Raw genomic sequence first — 15,134 nt, 5'->3', positions numbered from 1 at the left:
AGTGCACTTCTTGGAGCAATGGTTTTTTTAATTGACAGTTTCAATTTGGATCAATCATTTTTTTTAACTTGGTTTTATATTTAATCAATGACCTTATTAATTTATGTTTCATATTATTATATAAAAAAACTCAATTTCCAAATTATTTTTTTTTTTTGAAAGAAAAGTCTTAATATTAAGCAAGTAGCAAATTGTTAGCGATTACAGACTCTAACCAACTAGGAACCTTAAATGAAAAAAATGACTAGCATTGGAATGGGCACCCCCTAGCTAAACTGTGAGCAACGCCATTCGCTAATCTAGGACAAAACTTTACATCACACTCAGTGATGTGATTAATTAATTCCCTACTCTCCTGAATAACACATCCTAACTCTGACAAGTCCGGTTCTTGAGAATGCAGCTTATCAACAATCGTTTTAGCGTCCATTTCGAAGATAACGTGAGACAGTTGCAATGATAATGCCCATTCAATACTGCTCTTTAAAGCCAAAGCCTCTGCTAACGCAGGAGCCGGCAGCCCCTGCTTCGTCTCGCTACACACTGCAAGTACCGAACCATCTTCTCGACGCAGGACAGCACCCCATCCATACATTCTAGCTGCAGCAAATAAAGAGGCGTCGAGGTTGCACTTGATAAATCCTGTCATTGGCTTCTTCCATCCTACCAAAGCTACAGTACGCCTGGCTGGAGAATTCGCAGCTGCGCTTTAATTCAATCTCCAGCTATTATAGAAAGCCATGCTATGTTGGACGGCAAGTTCTGGCGGCATCATTCGTCCCTTCCAAACCCGATCATTACGCTGGCCCCAAATCGCCCAGAGTAGGACCGCGATCCTTCCGACAACGTCCGTTGGCAACCGAGCACAAGTATCCAACACCAATTCCGGAAAATCCATCGTGTTCCCACTCAACTTACACATCCCTGCACTTGCCCAGCATCTGGTGGCATACGCACACTCCAGCAATAGATGTCGCGGATCCTCAGCTGCAGCTTCACAAATCGGACAGTAAACAGGGATATTTACTCTTCTCGATACTAACTTGGTCCGCACCGGTAGACATGAAGTGCAGAGTTTTCAGAGAAAGAACTTTATCTTCGGGGGAATGCATAACTTCCACAATTTTCTCCACCCGTCATAGGTGTGTCGATTAAGATCAAACCTCTCCATCACCCTGTACCCCGATTTTGATGAATACCTCCCATCCCTTGAAAAGTGCCATATCCACCGATCTTCTCTATTTCTGGATAGTAAAACCATCTGCCGAACAGTTCCTGCATCTTCCCTGTTAAGCAACGCCTCCACCTTATACCAGTCCCATCTCGCCTCCCCATTCACCATTATATCAGCAACTCTTACATTCTCATCTCCCCCTTCCCCCAAATGCCTAGCAGTAAAGCCTGAATCCCTCACTAGCCACGGATCCTTCCACAAACGAACGTTTTCCCCATTCCCTATCCTCCATCGCACTCCTTTCTCCAAAACCTCAATCGAACTCCATATGCTCTTCCACACATAACTTGGATTAGAACCCAGTTTTGAGGCAAGAAAATCAGTATTCGGATAATATTTCGCTTTGAACAGCTTACTGACCAACGTATGGGGACGATTTATGAAGTTCCATCCCTGTTTCCCCAAAAGAGCGAGGTTAAACTGTCTCAAATCCCTGAACCCCAGCCCCCCTTGCTCTTTCTTCAGACACAGTCTTGCCCAATCGAACCAGTGAATACTAGCTCTCCTGTCACTCTTCATACCCCACCAGAAAGAGTTCATCATGCGCTGAAGCTCATCACACAAACCCTTAGGCAATAAGAACACACTCATGCAGAAAGTTTGGAGCGTTTGTGCTACAGCTTTAATAAGTATATCTTTGCCTACCGTGGACAGGAACTTGGTGCCCCAACCATTGAACCGTTTCCTCAGTCGATCCTTCAAGAATCCAAAGATAGAGGCTTTAGATCTTCCAATCAGTGACGGTAACCCGAGATACCTCCCAGAATCCAATGGGTTAGAGACCTCTAGGACAGCACTTATAGCCTCGCGATCCGATTCGGCAACGTTTGGGCTAAAGAAAATCCCCGACTTTGCCGTATTAATAGCTTGTCCGGAGGCCACTTCATACTCATGTAAAATTTCTTTCACCGCCTGGCTCTCGGATAAAAGTGCATTAAAGAAAAGGAAGCTATCATCTGCAAAGAGGAGGTGGGAAACTGTTGGAGCCCCTCTGCAAATTCTACACCCCTGGATCTGACCATTCACTTTCGCCATGTATAAAAGTTGGGAAAGGACTTCTGAGCATAAAATAAATAGGTAGGGGGATAAAAGATCACCTTGGCGAAGCCCTCTCCCAGGATTGATAGGTCCAACAAGTGTGCCGTTCACTGAGACCGAATAGGATATAGTAGTAACACAAAGCATGATCCAATTAACCCAGATACCATTAAAGCCCATCCGCTGCAGTACTGCACTTAAGAATCCCCAATCCACTCTATCATAAGCCTTACTGATGTCCAGTTTTAACGCCACATTCCCTTGAGGAGCCCTGTTCTTTCTTTTCATATAGTGGATAGTTTCAAAAGCTACAAGCACATTATCCGTAATTGACCTTCCAGGTACAAAGGCAGACTGACTGTCAGATACTAACTTGGGTAAGAATGGCTTCAGCCTATTAGCAAGGACTTTAGCAATTATTTTGTATAGCACATTGCATAAAGATATAGGTCTAAGATCCTTGATTGTCGCCGGATTATCGCACTTTGGGATGAGCACGATGACCGTATCATTCAAATTAGCAGGGAAGAAACCCCTCTCCAACCAAGCCACACAAGCCGAGAAGATATCCATACCAATTACCTCCCAAATCTGTTGGAAGAAGCCCGGATTTAGGCCATCAGGTCCTGGTGATTTATCTGGGTGCATCTGGAACACGGCGGTTTTGAACTCCTCATACATAAAAGGGGCAATGATAGTTTGATTCATCTCTTCGGAGACTCGATTAGGTACCACACCAGCAATAGAGTAGTCAATACCGTCTGCACAAGTAAAAAGATTGTCAAAATATGATTTAATGTGATCTTCAATCTCCACAGGATGTTCCAGCGTCATCCCGTCATCACGACTAAGCCTCTCAATTCGGTTCCTGCGTTTCCGAGTCGCTATTTTTGCGTGGAAAATTTTTGAGTTTGAATCCCCGCTGTTCAGCCAAAAAACCTTGGCCCATTGCTGCAAAAACCGTTCTTTCTGGTCCAGTAAATGCTCTAACTGATTCTGAGCTGCAGTAAAAGCCTCCACCGACTGCTGGTCAGATAAATCCCTCATTCGACCCATCGTGTCTTTACAGCGGGCAATACGCTGCTTAAACCTTCCTTGGAACTGACGTCCCCAATGCTCCATCGTCGTTGCGCATGCCCCCAGTCTGGCTGTAACCGTCCCTCCTCTACCATTCGTCCAGCTTTCTCGGACAAGTTCACGGAAGCCCTCCTCCCTGATCCATCCGTTTTTGTAACGAAACGGTGCCTGCCTCCGCTGTCTCCCTTGGTGCTGCGTTTCTAGTAATATAGCCATATGATCCGAATACGCAGTGTTGATGTTTGACAGCCGGAACTCGAGGAATTGGAGCAACCAACTCTCAGATACCAAGCACCTATCCAACTTCTCTTGGACCCAGCCTGCGGTCCCTCGTCCCCGCTCCCAGGTAAAATTGTTGCCAAACATAAACAGGTCATGTAGATTGCATTCATTCAAGGCATTAGCAAATGTTGTAATTAGAGCAGAAGGGTATACTGGCCCCCCTTCTCATCCTGTGACAAAAGGCAGTTAAAGTCACCAAAAATGGCTAAAGGTAGGATAGACTATTGCGCCAACTCCTTCAAAAGTGCCCAGGACAGGTTATGTTTTCCCCTATCCGCGTAGCCATAGAAACCAATCAAACGCCAATCTCCCATAACTGCATCATGCACTCTTGCCTCTATATGGCGATCCGAATATCCTTCAATTGACACATCTAATCCATCCCTCCATAGTAAGGCCAACCCACCGCTCCTCCCCCTTGGCTTGACAGTAAAACAACCAGTAAAATTAAACTTCCTACTTATAACCCCCACACGATTCTCATCACACAAAGTTTCAATCAGGAACACAATACCTGGGGAATGTGATTTAATTACATCCCCAAGTGCACGAACTGCTCGAGAGTTACCCAACCCTCGGCAGTTCCAACTTAGACAATTCATGGCCCCGGGCGAGCCTGGTCACCAGGCTTCGCCGCTTCATTAATCAAACAGGACTTTGAATCTGTATTAGTGCCAGAAACAGCCTCCCCCATCATCGTATCATCATTCTTCTCAATACCAGTTGCTTTTCCCATCTCTGTGGTCTGACCTGCTCTTCTTCTCTTCCTATCATCTTGTAAGTTCAGATCAGTATTCTCCTTATCCTCATCCTCATCTCCCCTCCCATGCGCAACTCCCTCCTCTCCCCGATCATCTGTTTGCCATACATGATCTTTTGCCCATATATGGTACTGCTCGCGACTGCCTCATCTATTGCGGGTGTTGGGCTTCCCGTATTTCTCCCCTCCTTCACCTGATATTGCAATCTGAGCTGGAGATGTTTCGCCCCTTCAAAAGCAGTGCTCTGATCCCCTCTACTTGTCTCGCGCAACCACTGGGCCCCAATCTGGTTACGGGGGTTCCTGCTAGTTGCCTTCAGCCAATCTCCCCAATCCTTTGTTAATGACCTCCCTCCTGGTTGGAACAAGAGCTCGCAATATCGATCAGTATGACCAATAATTCTGTAGAGGTAGCAGAAAATACCCAGTCTTTCGTACTTAAAGTTGATATAGGACACCTCACGAGGATTCTTCCGAATTTTTTAAAGCGTTTGAGGGGGTGCCTCACATCTATCCGAACCCGGATCCGCATGTAGGTACGTCGGATACCTGATCTGTTATTGATATCGTACTCGAGGAACTCTCCCAGGAAATCTCCAACCTGTTGGCCAACTTTTTCACTCATAGCTCCTATTAGGAGGTCGAAAACTTGCACCCAGAAATCCACAAAGTTTAGGTCCACATCCTCCGGGTTCACTCCCTCCTTCCGCTCCGCCAATACCAAAATACAGTTATCAAACGACCACGACCCTCCCGTTATCACCCTATCCCGATCAACAATATGAAAAAATTCAAAGGCATACCGGTTGGCTCCCAAGTCTGTAATCGAAATCCCTCGGCCTGGCCTCCATAGACTCGCGAGGCGGTTTTTCATCGCTATAAAGTTTATTGATTTTTCTGATAAGAATCTGCCAATGAGTTCCAAACTTGGTTCCCTACTCCCCTCCCCACCTTCCTCCGTGCCCCAGTCGAGAACTTCATTCTCCCTATCCCCAATCACCATGTTTCCCATCCCTTCCTCCATGGATTGATCGATGTAATGCTAAAAACCCTAACGAAACGCAGGGACGGCTCTTACTTGGAAGAGAAGAAAGAGGAAAAACCCTAACGAAACGCAGGGACTAATTCAATTTCCAAATTATTATTCACTACACTTTCTTTATTATGTTGATGGGATTATTTACAAATAAATCAAAATATAAGATACGAATTATTGAGTTATCTCTTGTATCGTAGATAATTTATTAAAGGGATAAGATGTAAAAATACCCCTAACGTTTACAGCCAGGAGCAATTTTACCTCTAATATCTAAAATGGTGCAATTTTATCCTGACGTTGACATTCAAGAGCAATTTTATCTCTAACATTGTCAAATTGAGCCAATTTTAGACATTATTATAAACTATAGACATTTTGTTTCTTATTCTGCACCAATTGCATATCAGTTTGTTTTAAAAAAAGATTTCATATTTTTTATGATTTAATAATATAATTGGAGATTAATATTTATAAATTCGGCGAAATATTTTGATTTTTTTTAGATTTTTTCACGTCTAATCATATGTTTATCATATGTTACTAATGAGTGATAAAAATGACTCATATGTGAAATACAGATGACAAGATTCATGATTGAGAAGATAGTTTGATGAGTTATTTCTCAAATTGGCCCAATTTGACAGCGTTAGGAGTAAAATTGCATCATTTTAGACGTTAGTTAATGATAAAATTGCTCTTGGCTGTAACCGTTAGAGGTACTTTTGCACCTTATCCCTTTATTAAATTGTTTCTAATGGAAGTATAGAAATTACGATATTGTATTACAGATTGCACGGCTTCTACGCCAAAATTGTTCGAGAGAAGAAGTAATTAATTTACAAACGAAAAGTACATATTTCAGATAGAGAGGGGTGGTGATTTATGAAGGGATGGAGAGGAGGCGACTCTTTGCCTCTCAAAACTTATACATTAGGATTAGGGTTGTCGCTGATTAGGATTTATGTAGTAAATCAAATTTTATAACTGAATGTCTCGACTAGGGCTGTTAAAAAACTAACCAATCTAATGATCCAACCCAATTTAGTTTAAAAATAGTTAGTTTACTAGTTTATTTGTTCCATCAGATTGATTATAACCAAACCAATAGATTATTTCATATGTTAATTTAACTAGTTATTAACCAATCCAAGCTAAAACTCCAAAAAAATCGTGAGATTTTGATAGCTAGAGAAATAACTTGATAAATAGTTTGTGAAAAACGGAAAAACTGAAAAATAGAAAAAAGCAAAAACATAAAAATAGAAAAAGCAAAAAAAAAAAAAAAGGCAAATGTAAATAAGAGCTCTTAGTTGTGAAAGATTTGTATAACCTACGATGTTCGTCAACTGTTTCTTTTTAAAAATTTAATGATCACTTCCATAAAATCCATAGTTTCCAAGAATTTGTTGCTTTCATTAAGTTTGACACATCAATTATCCAATTTCACATTCAAATTAAAATTGAACTTTTCATTTAAATTAATTTTTTTTAATGAAAGAATGAGTAATATTAATAAAAAAGAATCATTTGCCATAAGGATTACAATCGACTGAGGAACAATATTCGTTATGGTAGAACATAAAGATGACATGCCTAATCTTGCTACGACGTCTGCTACACTGTTTGCTGTTCTGCGTACAAATCAAAAGCAACAACCAGGGATTGATTGTGCTATTATTTGGCAATCAGCCAAAACCATACCTAAACTTGAAAAATCATCTTCATGTTTGTTGCACAGCGCTTGGATCATTACTTGAGCGTCTCCCTCCACATACACATCCACGTCCCCTCTATCTTTAAGCCAACTGAGAGCCTCTCATGTTTGTTCCATTTAAATTATCTAATTGTTGTTCAATTTTGAAATACCATTAAATTTTAGCATAAGAAAAAGAAAAGGAAAATACTCAATAAATGTTAAAGCCATCTAAAGAAGATGTATATTGGTTATAACTAAATTGAAATCAACTTCAATTTTTTTTTACCGTGGTCATTCATAAGAAAATAAAATACTAGTCCAATTATATCAAATATGTAGAAATAGAAATTATATTATATTAGAGTTTAGAACACCGTATTTTTTACCGTTTCTTCTGTTTTTTTGTTTCCTATTTGTTTCACGTCTATTCATTTTTTTTGTTCTCCACTTTTTTTTTCCGTTTATCATATTTTTTTCCTATTTTATGTTCTCTGTTTTTTTTGTGTTTTCGCGTTTTCTTCCCTTCTTTTCTAAATTTAATATTATTGAAAAAAAATTGGATATGACATATATTTAAATAATATTTATTAGATTGTTTAATCTAGCTTAAAAAAGCAGATTTGAGTGAAATTGATTCAAAATACAATGCACTAAATATAATTAGAATATAAGGTTTGGACAATGAAATCTGAAGGACTAGTATGCCACTCCACCAATCCTGAGATAGAATATGATGCCCTTGCAAGTTCATGGGTAACACTATTCGCAGAACGACTAACAAAAATGATACTAACATATGAATCAACATATTACAATCATTAAGAACAAGGCCGTAATAAGACTTGAAGGCAAGTTGAGTAAGATCCAAAACCACCATCTCTGCATCAGTTTCAACAAGACAGCCGTCTATACATTTTTTGTTGAGCCAACTTAGAGCTTCCCTAATACTCATAGCTTCCCATACACGAGGCAAGAAATCACCCCGCACAAATTTGGAAAAAGCTCCACAAAACTTGTCGTTGCAGTCCCGTAGCGCAACCTCTAGACCCAGCAGACCTGACTCCGAGATAATAACGACATACACATTCAGTTTAAAGCGAGCTGAAGGAGGCCGTAACCAACGAATCACATCCCGAGCAGACCCTGCCCTACCTAGAATAACCTAGGCACAAACATTGGTTGGTAATAACTAATCCAAATCAAAACCAATCCAGTCCGACTCAATGAAGTATTTATATATTGTATTGGTTATTTACAACCAATCAATGGAGTCTTTTTTTTTTATTATTGGATTAGATTGGTTTTTTAAGGGTTAATTACAAAAATATACCATGTGGTTTAGCCGATTTGCGGTGTGGTACCTGTGGTATTTTTTGGCAAAATTTTACATGTTTTTTTTACTTTGTCAAATTTGGCCGATAACGACCTCAAAATGAAAATTTTCAAGAATTAAACTTGTTTGGTATCATATTTACTATGAAACCATATTCATAATTTTTCAAAATCATCATTTTTGGAGTTTTCTCTCTCTAAACATTATCTTTCTCTCTCATAAAAAAACAACACCTAAATGACATCAAACCTAAAAAGTTGAAGAATTAAAATTGTTTAAAATATCATTTAACTCTTGAAAATTTTCATTTCGAAGTCTTTATCGATCAAATTCTGACAAAGTGAACTCAAATGTAAAATTTTGCAAACCATAGGATTGCGTTTGCAAAAAAAAAAAAATACCACAGATACCACATCGGAAATCGACCAAACCAGAGAATACTTTTTTTATAATTAACCTTTTTTTTATACAATAATTATTGGATTGACCCATAAAAATCCCTACTCTCTGCTATATGTTTTTTTTTATAGTCTTAAGCTCTTCAGGTGCTTTATGCATGGTTAACTTTATTTCTGCATCACACACAAAAAAAAAAGAAGGCTTAATCCATCATTTGCCACCTGAACTTATTTAAAAAGCTTGATTGGCCCCCTGAACTTTTAAAGTAGCCTAATAACCCTCTCAACTTGCATAAAATGTTCAGTTAGTTCCCTGAACTTACGTAAAATGTAATCAATTGATCACTCGGTTGCAAAAAGTAAGTTAAATGCGGAAGATGTATTCCACGCGTCTTAAAAAAATCAAAACAATCAAGATCGGGGTAAAGCGGTTGTAATATTAGAGAAATAAGGTTTATAGTTGAGCAAGTAATAACTTCATTTTTACTCTATTCTTGAATTATGTAATAACATTCTTAGACACGTGGAATATATTTTCCGCATTTAATTTAGTTTTTTACAATCGAGTGATCAATTGATTACATTTTATGCAAGTTCAGGGAGCTAACTGAACATTTTATGCAAGTTCACGAAGCTATTAAGACATTTTGAAAGTTCAGGAAGCGAATCAAGCGTTTTGGACAAGTTGAGGAACAAATGATGTATTAAGCCAAAAAAAAAAGAAACTGTGGGCATTCCCTTTTTTCTGTTTGAGTAATATAGGCTACTTTCTGCAATGATAGCTGCAATTTTTCTCTTGTTTAAGCAACTTTTAAACTCATAAATATTACTTAATGCCAAATTTTTATTGGATAACTCCATATGTGAGATCCATGGGGATCTAGATTCTCTGTACGCTCACGCTCATCCTCAATCCTGTCTCCAGCGTCCTCCTATTCTCCGGCCATCCTTCCACACCGTTCTATTTTTCTTTTCGGGTCGCCAACCGTTCACACTGCATCGGTCAGCTCTCTCTCTTCCTTCCTCCATTTCTTTCTCTATCCTCTTGCTTTTTGGATTTCTGCAAATTAGATCGATGATTTTTTTTCCTTACCTCTGCCTGTGTTGCGTCTCTTTGATTGGTTATTACAGGCTTCTTTGTGGCTTGTTTGTTTTTTCCTTACCTCTGTCTGCGTTGCCTCTCTTTGATCTGTTATTGCAGGCTTCTTTGTGGCTTGTTTGTGATGAATGTGAGACTTGAGGGAATTATAACTCCTCATTGTGCGAATCTGATTAATGAACATCAGCATTTGGTTTGCTTTGTGAAATCAATATTATAAGTCCTCTAGTCTTTATGCTTCTCACTCTGAAATGGATTTGGTTCATAGTTGTCACATCGAGATTCACAGACTGGTGAATCGAAATCCTATTTTGTGAACTGTGACTCCTGAATCGACCCTAATCCTAAGATTCAGTTCAAATTCATAATATTATAGAAATAGAATATTTAACATGTTAAAGTCAAAATATTATCAATATTAGTCTAGAAATACAATTTTAATGTCAAAATAAATAAATAAATATCAACCAAGTACTGAAAATTCAAATCCAATACAAATGCAATTCCATTTCTGTTTAATAACTTAGTAGAGAAGAAGAGTTTGAATTTATGACTGTTCTTTTATCTTGTTGTCAACTTGATAACGATGAAATGAAGCTAGTTTAAGTTGATAACTAATAACAATCGCATTAGAGAAGAGTGAGTTTAGTAGTTAGTGTTGTTTAAGTTTTTGATGAATGGAGATGAAGATCCGATTCAAAATAGAGCTGAATCGAATCGTATGATTTGAATGGGAATCGTAGGATTCTGTTATAATTTAGATTCGCCTATAGATTCGGCTCGAAATAAAGCTGAATCGAATTGAATCGTAAGAGTCGAATCGAGAATCGTAAGATTCTAACAACAGTGGTTTGGTTTGCTTTGTGAAATTAATATTTGCCTGCACAGCCAAACCATCTCATGATTTTTTTCAAGTGAACTTGATGCTTTGAAAGTCACAGATGATAATGGAAATGCTTAAAGTCTCTCTATCAACGAAGTAACCTAATGCTTAGAAAGACTAGGAGGTTGCATTTGTTTCTATGTATGAACTTAGCTATGTTTATGACTTATATTTTGTATACATGTTATTTGTTTTGGACAATTTTTTTGGTGGTGCTTGTAGTTGGTATTGACATTGTCAAGAAGTGATCTTGTGTGTATATATATATATGTTCCATATGGTTTTATATGTTATAAATGCTAGAAAAATGATTTTCGTGTCAATCGTGTCAGTCCATTTGTCTCTATAAATCATGTTTTCCTGTTAGAAATTGCCACTCCCAGGTGAAATTGGAAACAAGTTTGAGCATAAAATATGTTGATTATTTGGAAAATGTTCAATATAGGCTGGAAAAAAAATGATCCTCGTATCTAGAAATTTAATAGGTTGAGGTTCCACTTGGAGTCCCCTCATGTTTTTTCGGTGAAGAGTTTATAATATTTGTCATTTGATTGAACTAAAAGATATTTAGCTATGTTGCACGGAAACTATTCTTTCATTAGCATTACGTGTCTGTTTCTTTTCCGTTTCCATTACCGTTTCCTAGCTATATTTCTTTAGAAATAACGTTTCCCGGTGTCCGTTTACATCTCCGTTTCCGTGCAACATAGATATTTAGTGAATACATTCCAGTTAAGATTCCATGTCCTTTTTGGAAAAACCTATGACAAATAAAATCAATTTAGTCTCTATCTAATTAAAATATCCAACCTGTGATGTAGCTGGAAGTTTGCTAATACCAGCTAAGTCATTTGGACAATTAGGCTTTGCTCTTTTGGCTATGTCGTAATGCCTTGAATCTGTATTACACACTACGATAGGAAGCAACGGGTCTCGCTGAATCTGCACAACAGGCTATTCTCTGTCATGTGTTCAGAATCTTAGGGCAAGTGTCGTGTTTCATTTAAAAATTTATCTCAATCTATGGGCCTCTACCTCATACTTTATGTTTTAAATTTGTACAAGCTAATTTCCATGCCTAATAATTGAGTAATTTCAACTTTGTCATGAGAGACAAAGTAAAAGTCTTGCTATTTATAAAGATTTTACTACTATGGATAATGTCTTAGATTCTAACTGTTTTAAGTCTTTGCTGAACGGCTGACCTTAATTTACAGGAAAAGTAGGAGCATAACAGAATGAAGGCTCTAATTCTTGTTGGAGGATTTGGTACTCGGTTGAGGCCGTTGACACTCAGTGTCCCAAAACCACTTGTTGAGTTTGCCAACAAACCAATGATCCTGCATCAGGTATGTATTTGCTAGTATCATGGTTCTCGAAAACTAGAATATATAGAACACTTGGTTAACCAGATCCATGACAAATGCTTGTTTCTGGTTTATCATCGGTTAATGAGATCTGTGATTGCAAAACAATTAAATCTTAATTCTAGGTAGTTACAAAAGTTTGACCTCATAGTAGACATTATATGAGTTCCTCTCCCCTTAATTTATGACTGGTGTTTCTTACAGATTGAAGCGCTTAAGGAAATTGGAGTGACTGAAGTGGTCTTGGCTATTAACTACCAACCAGAGGTAAAGAATGAATCAACACTTCTCTCCTATGTTGCACGGATACGGAAACTGAAACGGATACTGGGAAACGTAATTTCTGAAAAACATAGGAAACGGAAACGTGTAAATATTAAAAATATAGGGGGCATATTTATAAATATTAAAAATATAACAATACATTAAAAAAACAAGATTGAAGAACAAGAGGAAGAAAGTCCAAGCTCAATCGAGATTCAAGAAACAAAGATTACAGGAGAAAGAAATATGTGTAAGTTCTTTAAATCGAGGAATTATCTATCAAATAGGAAGTTTCAATTTTTCTAATCTTAGATTGAATAGGAATTGCAAAATAGAAAGTTTGAATTTCCAGAATTTTGATTGAAATAGGCAGGAAAACCATTTAAAAATTGAGAGATGCCTTTCATATTTTGGGTAATTACGAAAATGTGCACGGAAACTTTTCGTATCAGTTTCAGAGAGTTTCCGTTTCCCACGTCTGCTGGAAACGGGAAACGCATGTCATGAAGAGTTCCCGTGCTTCATAGCTTCTCTCTCTTGGTTTCCTCGCCATGACGGAGAATTTGATTCTTATGAAGTTCGCTTAGCTGTTTATGACGTTGCTGTATTTTTCTGCAGGTGATGTTGAACTTCTTGAAGGAATTTGAGGCGAAGCTTGGGATCACGATAACATGCTCACAAGAGACTGAGCCACTCGGCACTGCTGGTCCTCTGGCTTTGGCTAGAGACAAATTGATTGATGAATCTGGTGATCCATTTTTTGTTCTCAACAGTGATGTCATCAGTGAGTACCCTCTCAAACAAATGATTGAGTTCCACAAGGCCCACGGAGCCGAAGCTTCCATAATGGTGACAAAGGTAACAACTATTGTAAACTTATTTCCATGTAATGTTTTGAAACTAAAAAGGATAAGGTGCAAAAGTACCTCTAACGTTTACAGTCAGGAGCAATTTTATTTTTAATGTCTAAAATGATGCAAATTTAAGGTTGGCAGCCAAGAGCAATTTTACCCCTAACGTTGTCAAGTTGGGTCAATTTGAGAAATAATTCATCAAACTGTCTTCTTGGTCACGAATCTTGTCAACTACACTTCTTATGCGAGTCATTTAAAGATCATAAAAATACGAACGTCGTGGGCAAAATAAAAAAAAATTCAAAATATTTCATCGAATTTATAAATATTAATCTCCAATTCTATTATTAAAGCACGGGAAATATGAAATCTTATTTTACATTACAAATTGGTATGTAATTGGTGCAGAATAAGAATCAAAATATATGTGTTTTATAATAATGTCGGAAATTGATCCAATTTGACAACGTAACTTAGGGGTAAAATTGTTCTTGACCGCCAATGTTAGGAGTAAAATTGCATCATTTTAGACGTTAGGAGTAAAATTGCTCCTGACAGTAAACGTTAGGGGTATTTTTACACGTTATCTCAACTAAAAACTATGTTTTATTAACTGCAATGATTGAATAGGTGGATGAGCCATCAAAATATGGTGTTGTAGTTATGGAAGATTCCACAGGGAAAGTTGAGAGATTTGTTGAAAAACCAAAGATATTTGTTGGCAACAAAATCAATGCTGGAATTTATCTGTTAAACCCATCTGTTCTTGACCGGATTCAACTGAGGCCGACTTCAATTGAAAAAGAGGTCTTCCCGAAAATTGCATCTGATAAACAGCTCTTTGCAATGGTCCTTCCAGGGTTCTGGATGGATATTGGACAACCAAGAGATTACATTACTGGCCTGAGACTCTATCTAGAATCTCTACGGAAAAATTCTCCGTCTAGGTTGGCCTCCGGATCCCACATTGTAGGAAACGTTTTGGTCGATGAGACATCCGAGATCGGAGAGGGATGTTTAATTGGACCTGATGTTGCAATAGGTCCAGGCTGTGTTGTTGAGTCAGGAGTCAGACTCTCTCGCTGCACTGTGATGCGCGGTGTTCGCATCAAGAAGCATGCTTGTATATCTAGCAGCATCATTGGATGGCACTCGACTGTCGGCCAATGGGCTCGTGTAGAGAACATGACGATCCTCGGTGAGGATGTTCATGTATGTGATGAAATTTATAGCAATGGGGGTGTGGTTTTACCCCATAAAGAGATCAAAACAAGCATTTTGAAGCCTGAGATAGTTATGTGAAGGAATTTAATGTGTTTCATGCTTTCTGGTGTCTGTAATGGAGGTCATAATTTGCTATGTGTGTATATAGGAATAAAATTTCTATACTTGTATCTGTAATTTTATTAGGAGCAAAAAGTTCATTGTTTGATTATTTTATTTTTTTATTAGGGGCATAATTATGAATTTTCTTTTTCAGTGCTCATGTAATTTTCATAGTAAAAGTTTTCCTTTATTCAATCAATTACTGCATTTTTTTTTTTTTTAATCAAAATGTCATACATCATTCCATTAATTAAAAATTATAAATACAGTACGAAAATAACCTATACAGGCTAAAGTTGTTTTTCACATTTTTCCATTTTTTTTTGGTATTTTTCCGTTTTCACAATTTCACCGTTTGCATTTTTTTATGTTTTACCGTTTAATAAGAATTGTGGATAATAAAAATATATATTAGGGGTAGTTGTAATGAGAATTCATATCTATTTTTTTTATGTAATCTCCATTACATAAATTTGTAAAGAAA

The 15,134-nt window shown here is 37.7% G+C and overlaps 1 protein-coding gene across 2 annotated transcripts; it reads left to right on the top strand.

Moving 5' to 3' along the window:
- Positions 1–9,601: 9,601 nt before the first annotated feature.
- LOC136220884 (probable mannose-1-phosphate guanylyltransferase 1) lies at positions 9,602–14,803 on the top strand. Of its 2 annotated transcripts, XM_066008712.1 has the most exons (5): positions 9,602–9,859; positions 12,057–12,188; positions 12,411–12,473; positions 13,089–13,328; positions 13,955–14,803. In XM_066008712.1, exons 2-5 carry the CDS (start codon positions 12,078–12,080, stop codon positions 14,624–14,626), a joined length of 1,086 nt encoding a protein of 361 aa, XP_065864784.1. In that variant the 5' UTR covers positions 9,602–9,859; positions 12,057–12,077; the 3' UTR covers positions 14,627–14,803. The 2 variants fall into 2 exon arrangements, with proteins under 2 accessions (XP_065864784.1, XP_065864785.1); XM_066008713.1 differs by lacking the exons at positions 9,602–9,859; positions 12,057–12,188; positions 12,411–12,473 and adding an exon at positions 12,502–12,720.
- Positions 14,804–15,134: the final 331 nt, after the last annotated feature.

The sequence above is a fragment of the Euphorbia lathyris genome, chromosome 2, assembly GCF_963576675.1.
Source record: "Euphorbia lathyris chromosome 2, ddEupLath1.1, whole genome shotgun sequence".
NCBI lineage: Eukaryota > Viridiplantae > Streptophyta > Magnoliopsida > Malpighiales > Euphorbiaceae > Euphorbia > Euphorbia lathyris.
The sequence above is the reverse complement of the archived record's forward strand: the minus strand, read 5'-3'. Positions and strand labels throughout refer to the sequence as shown.